At 58.9% G+C, this 10,800-nt stretch overlaps 1 protein-coding gene across 2 annotated transcripts; it reads right to left on the bottom strand.

Annotated features, from left to right (window-relative positions):
• Nucleotides 1-3,743: 3,743 nt before the first annotated feature.
• TLR9 (toll like receptor 9) lies at nucleotides 3,744-7,943 on the bottom strand. Of its 2 annotated transcripts, none has more exons than XM_082701696.1 (2): nucleotides 7,841-7,943; nucleotides 3,744-6,977 (listed from the first exon to the last, which is right to left on the bottom strand). In XM_082701696.1, the coding sequence occupies exons 1-2, from the start codon at nucleotides 7,841-7,843 to the stop codon at nucleotides 3,876-3,878; spliced, it is 3,105 nt and encodes a 1,034-aa protein (XP_082557822.1). In that variant the 5' UTR covers nucleotides 7,844-7,943; the 3' UTR covers nucleotides 3,744-3,875. The 2 variants fall into 2 exon arrangements, with proteins under 2 accessions (XP_082557822.1, XP_082557823.1); XM_082701697.1 differs by having other exon boundaries at nucleotides 3,744-6,932; nucleotides 7,841-7,928.
• Nucleotides 7,944-10,800: the final 2,857 nt, after the last annotated feature.

The raw sequence follows: 10,800 nt of genomic DNA, 5'->3' as shown, positions 1-10,800 counted from the left end.
GAAGTCACGTCACCTTGCAACCAGCACAGGGTTCCTTTCTGCTCGGGAAACATGCCTCACTTGCTTTCCCAGCCCCGTTCCCTCGTGAGCGCTGGCGGGACTTTCCCATTGTCCCCCCCACGCTCCCACACTGGGAACTCCCTCCGCCTCTTCCGCCCAGGGCGACTCTAGCTCCCAGTTCTGTTTCTCTCTGAACACTTAGCAAGACACCCCCCTCCTTCTCGTAAGACCCAGACTGGGTCAGTGGGGTCGCCCCTCCCTTTTCTCCTCTCTGCCATTCAGGGCTATGAGAACACAGGATGAGGAACCCATCTGCAGGAAGCAGACAGGGTTCGTGAACTGCTCCAAAATAAGGTGCAGGGCTTCTAACTGTTGTGGTTTGGGAATATAGGGGAGGTTTGGTGGGGTGAGGTTCAAAGCCAAGAAAGAATTCTTGAGACCTTTTTGGTGCAAAAAGATGGTTTTATTAAAGCACGGAGACAGGACCTGTGGACAGATAGGGCTGGGGCCCCAGGGTCTCGTGAAGTGGAGGATTATATACTGGGAGTTGGGGGAAATAAGGAAAAGCGAGGTTTCGAAAGGATCTTCATGTTAAAGAAGACCCTCAAGATGCTAGGTTGTTAGCAGGGAGATTCCTGGAAGAGTGTCATACGCGGCCCAGGAGTGACAGGTTGGGGGAGGTCACAGGGTATCAACTTGTGGCTTGTCTTCTGCCAGCCTTCTGCGCCCACATCATAATAAGGACTTGAGTTTGGAAATGTGTGATGTCATAGAAGTTTTCCAAGAAGGGGCACCTGGGTGGCTCATTCGTTAAGCGTCTGCCTTCGGCTCGGTTCATGAACCCTGGGTCCTGGGATCGGGCTCTCTGATCAGCGGGAAGCCTGCTTCTCCCTCTCCCACTCCCCCACTTGTATTCGCACTCCCCCTGATGTCTCTCTCTGCCAAATAAATAAATAAAATCTTTTTAAAAAAAGTTTTCCAAGAAAATACAGATCCTGGAGCATGAAAGTACTCTTGAGGGAAAAGAGAGAGTTGTCATTTCTAATCTTAGCAGGGAGAATTTCCTCATCTTTATGTTTTCCTCCTAACAGGTTTTCCTAAGTCTTGTGCCCAGACATCTGTCTAGTACTCACTGCCCCCATGACAGACAAAATCACGGGAGGCAACACCAGGGTCCCGCTCCCAGCTTCTCAGGCATCTGATTCAACCACATCTGCCTCTGAACCCCATTCAGTGCTCCGGGTGGAGGACCAGTCCTGGGGTTACAAAGAACATAGCAAAGCCGCATCCGTTAGCTGCCCTCCGCAGAAGCCCCTTACCTAACAGTGATGGTGGAGGACTGCTAGTTTCTCAGACCTTCACGCGTGTTAGCACGAGCCTTCTTAACAATAGGGACAGTGACCCTGGCCACCCCCACTGAGAGACGTGCAAACTGAGATTCCAAAGTGGGGAGGTCGCCTGCCTGAGATAATCCAAAAGGCAGAGCCAACAGTTAGCCCAGGTAGCCTGACCCAGCCTCACAGGGCCAAGCCACAGCTAGTGCTCGTGGTTGATGATGTCCGGAGGAGGTCTGGAGGTCAAGCATGAGCGCCCTTCCTAGCACAGTGCAGCGGTGGCTGCCTCTCCCCCAGCCCCACCTGAGCCTAGGACCTAGGATAACGGAGCTCTACCCCTTCTGATCCCACAGACAATTTTTTCTGCAGGTTGAACCAAGGGCCATGGACCTCAGACACTTAAGCCAAGCCAACCGTCCTACCATAGCCCCGTGCTTCATTTTCAAAATGTTCTTCTGGGTCCCAAGCCCCAAAAGAACCAGGACTGTGAGCATGAGTGGGTGGGTCGGTACATGAGGAGTCTTATCTGGGAACTGCCTGAGGGCAGACTCAGCTGTTCTGAGACACAGGTGGATGGAGCTCCCCACACCCAAATTGTGGGGGCCCTGGAGGCGGCCAGATCAGCCCACAAGCTGATGTGGGCTGGGGCCTCCCCTAGACTCCAGCCTGACTGAAAGACAGTTCTTGTTTTCTTTCCTCCCCAGGCACAGGCTAAGGAAGCATGTGGGGCAATGCCACGCCTCACCCCGCTTCTCCAGAAGCTAATAGACCCTCTCAAGACAGGACAGAGCCCATGTGGGACTTCTAATTGGTGGATCAGACCCTTTCTGTCTTTTTCTCCTTTCTTCTCCTTCTACTCCTTCTTCTTTTTTAAGATCCTATTTATTTGTCAGAGAGGGAGAGTACAACAAGCAGGGGGAGCAGCAGGCCGAGGGGGAAGCAGACTCCCCACTAAGCAAGGAGTCTGATGCAGGACTTGATCCCAGGACCCTGGGATCATGACCTGAGCCAAAGGCAGATGCTTAACCAACTGAGCCATCTAAGCACCCCTCTTTCTGTCAGGCAAGCAGATAACAGGGGCCACCAGCCTACCACAGGAGCCCCTGTGCCCAAGTCAGAAAGAGGAAGTTGGCCTACATTTCTCTCCCAGCTATGACCCCGAGAGGGGGGCAAAGCAATACCCCACCCCCAAAACCGCAGGGCTGCCCACAGTCAGGCTATGTAAAATTAGCCAAATCTGCGGCCAGCATCAACCTTCCAACCCAGAAGCCTGGAGTGGCCAGGCCAGCCCCCACCAGTCCTGAGCCTGCCCAAGCTAGTTCCACTCTCATACCACCCCTGGCCCCAGGGCCAGATATCCGGCTACACATGCCTCATCTGCTCCTCAAAGGGCAGGTTCAGTTGTGGGGACAGTGGGGCAGCAGCCCAGAACAAAGCGACCTCCAAGGGTCTGGGCCTGACCTGACCCACAGCACCTCCCCTCCCAACACTCTGCTTCTCCAAACACTGGTGCTCCGAGCAGCATCTGGAACTCCACACTGGATAGCAGAACTAGAAACACACACACATCCTCCACCCTCTCAGCCTCCCACCCCAGTGTAATCAGCAGAGAGAGGTAGGGGCAGGGAAGGCAGGCCCCACCTTTGTAGCCAGGTAGTGGCTCACCCAGGTGTCCTTTTGATGTCAGAACAGAGAGACCCAGATCGTACTCTAGTTGAAAACAGAAAGCGATGGATTGTGAGCTCACTCCAGAATCTTCTGTGGCTCCCAGCTCCCTGCTGCGGGGATCTCCCCGAAAGCTTCTTTCTTCCCAACCCGGCCAGCCTCCCTGGCACAGCACAGGCTTGGCCACCAGAGGGCGCAAATGCCCCCTCTGAACTCAGCACAAAGCTTCCCCCCCCCCCCACACACACTCACATTGCCACCAATGGAAATGGACACTGCTGCCTCTCAGGACTTTGCTTGGGGCCAGAAATGAAGCCGGCCTGCAGGGGCTCTGCGCTCAAGACATTTTCAGTCCTGCGGGTGTGGGAGGCAGATCCCGAGGCCAATATCTAACAGAGGGCTGCTTACCCAGTCTGCACCAAGTGCCCTGGTGCAGCCTGGGAAGGGAAGGGGAGGGCACATGGCGAGGGGTCTGAACGGGACAGGAGACCCAGCTTGTTCTCTGGGAAGGACCAAGACCACATTCAGTGACCTTCCTCAAACTCCCCTGAGAAGATGCTCGTAAACACAAATGCCCTTAGCACCTTCCCTCCCCTGCATACCTGCCTTCTCTGGGCCCTCCCTTTTCCTTCTTGGCCATTTCTCCCCAACCACGTCTTGTCCCTCCTCACTACAGGAAGGAAAGCTTGACTGGTGCATTCTCCCTTCTTTCCTCCCACCCGAACTTCCAATGAGCTCCGGGTGAGCCGTCTGGCCTACCAGTAGCATTTATTGAGCGCCTGCTGTATGCCAGGGACGGGAGCGGGGAAGGCAGAGCAGTGGTGTGGGGCAGACAGGCCAGGTGGAGGTGGGGTGGCACGCAGGGCTGTCCCTGGGCTATTCGGCCGTCGTAGGGCCACGGCAGAAGTTCTGGTTATAGAAGTGGCGGTTGTCCCTGGTCAGGGCCGTGCCCAGCTGGGCCCAGAAGCTGCGCTGGCCGCGAGGTTGCTGGGGCCAGAGGAGGACGCTCTGGCGGCAGAGGCGCTGGCGCAGCCGCACATAGCGGGAGCGGTGGGCATCGGGGCACAGGATCACCAGCACCACGACGTCCTTGCGGTCCTCCAGCAGGCGCTGCTGAGCCAGCAGGAAGCTGGCGCGCAAGAGGCCGCTGACGCTGTCCGTGTGGGCCAGAACGAAGAGCGTCTTGCGGCTGCTGTACACCGAGGTCCACAAATTCTCGAAGAGCGTCTTGCCAGGCAGCCAGTCGCGCTCCTCCAGACACAGGCGCAGCGCCCGGCGCCCGCGGCGCTCCTCCAGCTGGACCCGCAACTCGTTGTACACCCAGTCGGCCACCGAGCTCTGCGCCTTGTCAAACACCACGAAGGCATCGTAGGGCAGAGCGTCGGCGCCCCGCTGCCGCCCACGCCGTGGCAGCCAGGTCAGGCCCAGGTGGAAGCAGTACCAGAGGTCCCAGCCACACATGTGGTGGAGCATGGGCACAGCCAGGCTCAGGGCTACGGTCAGCAGCGAGAGGCCGAAACAGTCCCAGGAGAGGGCCTCGTCCAGGCAGAGGCGCAGGTCCTGAGCGAAAATGCTGCGGCCCTGCAGCTGGCTGGGGCTGCCACAGCGCACATGGCTGGGCAGGCCAGGCACGGCGGCCTGGACCTCCAGCAAGAAGTCCACGAAGGCCGCCCCACAGGCACAGTGCAAGGGGTTGGCGGTCACGTCCAGGACTTTCAGGGCGCCAGCCACAGGGCCAAACCAGGAGGGCTCCACCGTCTTGAGGGCGTTGGCGCTGAGGTTGATCTCTCGCAGCCCCTCGGCCAGGGCGAAGAAGCCGGGGTCCACGAAGCCGATGCTATTGCCGCTGAGGTCCAGCCTCTGCAGCAGGGTGCCGTTAGGCAAGGTGCCATTGCTCAGCGCCTTCAGCTGGTTCCCCGCCAGGTCCAGGTCTTCCAGCCTAGGGAGGAGGGCCAGGCTGCTCCAGTTGAAGAAAGCCAGGTAATTGTCACGGAGACGCAGCTGCTGCAGGCTTCTGGGCAGGTGGGCCAGGTTGCGGGGTAGAAGGATGTGCAGGCGATTCTGGGACAGGTCCAGCCGGACCAGGTTCCTCAGGCCTTGGAAGAAGCGGAGGTAGAGGTCCCCCTCAGCCCACATCTGGCTCAGGGCGTTGCCGCTGAAGTCCAGGGCCTGCAGCGAGGCGCTACGCAGCTGCTGGGACACGCGGCTGTGGATGTCATTGTGCGCCAGGCTGAGGTAGCGCAGGGCCGGCAGCTGTGCCACGAAGCTGAGGTTGTGGCCCACGCCGCGCATGCTGAAGGGCTGGCTGTTGTAGCTGAGGTCCAGGACCTCGAGCCGCGGCAGCTCCGTGAAGGAGCCGCCGTGGTACAGGTCCAGCTTGTTATGGGACAAGTCCAGCACTCGCAAGCTGGTGAGCGGCGTGAACTGGGAGCCATTGACCGCCTGCGAGATGCTATTGTGACTCAGGCACAGGCACTGCAGGCGTGAGAGCTGGGTGAACATCTCCGACTGGACTGTGACCACGTTGTTCCGTGACAGGTCCAAGGTAAAGGAGAGCCGCTTGCAGCTCAGCATGAAGTCCTCAGAGCTCGGGGGGCCCCGTGGGCCCCGCGGACCCGGAGCCAGGTCCGCTGGCAGCCGCCGGCCTCGCTCCACCCCGCCCACCTGCCCCGCGCGCGCCGGTGGCTCCGCGGCCCCACTGATGCGGTTGTCAGACAGGTCCACGTAGCGCAGGCCTGGGAAGGCCCCAAAGATGCTGAGCTGGGCCTGGCTGATGAAGTTGAGCTGCAGGCGCAGGTGCTGGAGCACCTGCAGGTGGGCCAGCGGCCGGAGCGTGGTCTCGCTGAGCGAGCGGAAGAAGATGCCGTGCATGTCCAGCTTCCACAGGGACCGCAGGCTCCCGAAGGAGGGCGCCAGGGGCAGTTGGGCAAAGGACACCTTCTTGTGGTAGTTGAAGGACAGGTTGAGTTTGCGCAGCCGGCCCAGGCTGTGGAAGGCCTTGGTCTTGGTGATGCAGTCGTACAGGAAGTTCTCGCTCAGGTCCAATTTCAGGAGGTTGCCCAGGCCACGGAACCACCTGGGGTCCAGGCTGTGGAGGGAGCTGTCCTTCAACACCAGGCCTTCGAGGTGGCTCAGATGGCGGAAGGTATCACGGTGCAGCTTGGGGAACCCCCTGGGGCACTCCCTGCAGGGATTGCGGGCATGGTCGCAGCGGCGACAGTTCCCGCCTATGTCCAGCACGCGCAGGGCAGTCAGATTGGCCAGGTCATCGGGGACCAGGGTGACGATGTGATTGTAGGACAGGAGCAGGGACTCCAGGCTGGGGGGCAGGTGGCGAGGCACCACGGTCAGGTTGTTGTACTTGAGCGACAGGTGTGTGAGGTTGCTCAGGCCGAGGAGGGCGCCTGGGGCCACCTGCAAGGCCTCCTGGCAGGGGTTCTTGTAATAGCAGTTGCCGTCCAAGTAGAGGTGGCGCAGGGCATGCAGGCCCGCGAGGCTGGCGGGGTCCAGTGTCAGGATGTTGGTGCGGCTCAGGACCAGGGACGTGAGGGAGCTAGGCAGGGCGGGCACGGTGCTAATGCCGTTGTAACTGAGGTTCAGTTCCTCCAGGGTGGGCACGGCCAGGAAGGTGTTGGGCTCGATGGTCATGTGGCAGGGGAAGTGCATGGGGCTGAGGCCGGCTGGGGGGCAGTTCCACTTCAGGTTGAGACGCCGCAGGCCGGACAGCTGGACAAAGTCGGAGTCGTGGAGGTGGTGGATGCGGTTGGAGTGCAGCCAGAGGCTGGTGATGTTCCCACAGGGCGCGGTCGCCGAGAAGCGGGGCACAGACTTGAGGAAGAGCCATTTACAATCCACCAGGCCTTGGGGCTGGAGCTCACAGGGCAGGAAGGGAGGCAGGGCACCTGGGGCCAGGACCATGGCCAGCATGGCAGCCTGCACTAGGAGAGACAGGGGGTGCAGGGCACCAGAGCAGGGGCCCTGCCGGCCTGTGAGAGTGAGCCTCAGCCCTGCCTCCACCTGCCCCACTTCCTGGGGGCTCCCAACAGCGTCCCCAACCCCTCTCTCCAAGCCCCCCAACCCAGGGAGGCTCCTGCCTCTCTGCTCAGCGCCCACCCCACCTCTAAGGCTCAGGTCTCAGACCCAGCCTTCAAGTCAGAGCTGCTTCTGAGACTTGGAATCCAGTCTTACAACCTAGAACTTTCACTCAAAACAAAGCCCCAGCCAGACAGGCCTACCGGGTTCTCCCCCACCTTTCCTTTTCCTTCCTCAGCGACCACTTCTCTTTCCTCCTGAGCCAGGGACATCTGGCTCTCCTCCACCCAGCTGCCCTGGAAAGCCCTCCATGTCCTCCACCAGCCTCCCCCAATGCCTCCCTCTGCCTCTGGCCAAGTCCCAGGCGGGCATGAGGGTCTCCTGCTGGGGTCTGGGCTGAGTACCACCAACGGCCCTGGCAGGGGTGGGGGGGGGGTGGGCACTGCCCAACTCTTCTCCCTCCCCCCACCTCTCCCAGACCAAGCATCCACCCCACGGTAGGTCAGAACGGATCAGACAGGATGGGCAGCACAGGGCCAGACAGAGCCTAGTCCTGGGTGTCCACCTGGCTTGCCCCATCACCACCACTGAGCAAAGGAAGCCTCAGTCCTCAGCCACCCCAGCCACACAATGGATTCAGGTGTCATTGCTCAGAGAAGACTTCTGCTCTGATGTCTTCAGGGTTCAGTGCATGTCCCCAGGGCCATGTCGGGGGACAGCCCTTTCACTACTGTCTACAGCCACCAAACCCCATCCCCCACCACTTCCCACTGCCCCCTTCCCCATGGGGCTGAGGGCCACTGTCCTACCATGACAGGGAGCGGGGGCTTCTCCAGAAGGTCTGGCCTGCAGACTAGGCAGCAGCTGCAGGAAAGGATGCTTGGCACTCACAGCCCCTTCCCTCATCAGCTCAGAGAACAGAGGAAGTGAGAATTAAGAAAAAAACCAGCAGCCCCCTCCCTCGCCCCCACCAGGCCCAGAGAGAAAGGGTTGGGGGGGTGCGCTGACTCAGAGACCATTTGCATAGGCAGATGGCAAACAGCCCCTTCAGTACTTCCTCTTTCCATTCCCTCCACCCCCACCCCAGCCTAATAATTCCCCACAGCCCCAGTGGGGCTCACACCCGTGGTCAGGGAAAGTCTGGGGAGAAGCAGAGGCCCAGAGCCCCGTCTCAGGTCAGTGGGAGACTGGAATTGGGGGTGGTGGCAGATGTGACCTGGGGACGCTGACACCTCTGCCAGGGTGCTCCCTGTCCCGAGAGGGCTGGCCCCCTCATATCTCAGCCCGTGGCCCCTGCCCCAAAGGGAGCTCTCTTGGGCCAGAGGCTCCTATACCTACCCTTTCCAGCTCCCTCAGCCTGTCCCCAGAGCTTCTGGGGGCTGGCATGCCTGGGGGTTCGGCAGCATGGGCCTCGCCTTGGCTACACCTGCTTCCACTGCAGCCTGCCACTTCCTCCAGGGGCAGGGCCTCCTCTTCTGCATCCCCAGTGTGCCCAGGGTCCTGTCACAGCACCTGCCCCATGGCCAGGCCAGCTGGGACGGCTCCTACCATGCTCCCTCTGACCCAGCTAATCCTGACGGATGACTCTGGCCCAAAGCCTCAGGGTGACCCGGGCCCCTGGCAAGTCCCATTGGCTCCAGCTTCAGAATCTGCCCGTTGCCCACCACCTTTACATTCACTGGGCTGGCATGAGCTACCATCATCTCTCGCCTAGACCAGTGCAGTCACCGCAACCTCACAGATTGCCCTGCTTCCGCATTCACACCCCATAGCCTGTTCACATTTGGCCCCCAAGTCACACTAGGCCCTTATTTGGCTCAGACTCCTTCCCAGCCCTTTCTGGAATCCAAGAGACAGTCCACATCATGGCCAACAAGGTCCTATGGGATCTGGCTTCCCATTGCTTCCCTGACCAATCTCCAGTCACAGTGGCCTCCTTGCTGGGGCTCAAAAACTCCCATACAGTCTCCTGCCCCAGGACCTTTGGACTTACTGTTTGTTCTGCCTGGAAACTCTTTTCCTAGATATTTGATGGGCCCCTCCATTGCTTCCTTTGTATCTTGGTTCACACATGACCCTCTGGAGGCCTTCCCTGAGATCTGGCACTTCTCGGCCCCTTTATTTGCTGCTTTTTGTTGTCATAACTTTTTACCTGTTAACACATCATATCATTGATTTTCCATGGTTTATTGTATATTGTCTTATTCCCCTGATGGAATATCTGCTGCTTCTTTTTCTTAAGATTTTAATGTATTTATTTGAGAGAGAGAGAAAGAGAGAGAGAGAGCACAAGCAGTGAGAGAGGCAGAGGGAGAGGGAGAAGCAGACTCCCTACTGAGCAGAGAGCCCAATGCAGGGCTTCATCCCAGGACCCTGAGATCATGACCTGAGCCAAAGTGAGACAACCAACTGAGCCACCCAGGCGCCCCTGGAACGTCTGCTTCTTAATGGCAAGAGTCTTTGGTCTATATACCCAGGGTCCAGCATACTGCCCAGAACAACATAGATGATTGATATTTGCTGGGTCCATGAGTCTCTGGCACTCAGCTCTGGGCAGGCACAGACAGTGTTTCTGAATGATGGCTGGATGAATTAATGAATGAAAACATAGAACTTCTGTTGGGAGGAGGCAGGGATGGACACCCCCACCCCCTGCTTTTGGGTGGCTATCACAGCCGGGCATCCAGTTGGCACGCGGGCCCAGGGCTTAAGCCAGTGTGGGGGCAATGCCCCTGTCTTCCTGCCCACCTGGGAACCAGTGTGTGGGGTGGGCAAGGATAGGCCTCCTTCTCTGGGTCCTAGCTGGGGTTCCAGCTCTCTCTGTAACTCTAGGGTCTTGAGCAGATGCTGCAAAAGGCCTCAGGGATGGGACACTGCCCTGAGCCCCAGCCCAAGACATGCTCCTAAGAGAAAGACTGTACCCACTCAGCAGCCGAATCCCAGCCACAGGCTCCTCCTGTTCCCATCCTTGCACACCTCCCTCCTGGGATGGGGGGTGGCGCTCACCCCCTTCTCATAGGCATGGACTGAAGCTCTGGCTCCTGCTGAATCCTGAGCCTGAAGCAGACTCTCCCAGAGTCCCTGGGACCAGGAAGCCAGACCCGTAGGGGCAGGAACACAAGTAGCAGAAAGGACCAAGGAGCTGACAGAGCTCAGGTCTGCACGCATGCGCAGAACAAAAAAAGAGTCCAGGAAGCCCAGCAGGCAGAGCAGACCCAGGGTGGCAGCCTAACGAAAAGCCCAAGGAGATCCACAGCCTAATCCCCAAGGATGTGGATCCTTTCCTATACAGGATAAAAGGGGCCTTGCAGGTGGGGTTGAGTGAAGGGTCCTGAGTGGAGAGAGTAACTGGCAAGTGGGGAAGTGAACATAATCATGAGGACCCTCGGAAGACAGAGACGGAGGATGATCTGCCAACAGACGGAGGCCGTGTGACCGGAAAGCAGAGGGAAGTGGACTCCCAGAGAAGGTGCTACTGCTCTGGTTTCAAAGAGGGAAGTGGGGCCAGGAGCCAAGGAATGTGGGCAGCCTTTCAGGCTGGAGAAGGTGAGGTAACAGTCTCCCCTGAGGCCTCCAGAAGGAACAAGTCCTGCCAACAGCTGGAGAGCAGCCCTGTCAGGCTTTAGCCTTTTGTTAGATTGACAGGAAATGTTAAGACAGAAATTTGTGTGGGTTTGAGCCATTAAGTTTGTGGTACTGTTACAGCAGTCACAGGAAACAAATACACCCAGATGCCCTATATCATGGTGAAGGGGTACCTGCCTCTCGG

The sequence above is a fragment of the Mustela nivalis genome (genome assembly GCF_964662115.1).
Source record: "Mustela nivalis genome assembly, chromosome: 1".
Classification (NCBI taxonomy): Eukaryota; Metazoa; Chordata; class Mammalia; order Carnivora; family Mustelidae; genus Mustela; species Mustela nivalis.
Note: the sequence above shows the minus strand (reverse complement) of the source record. Positions and strands in the feature narration are given on the sequence as shown.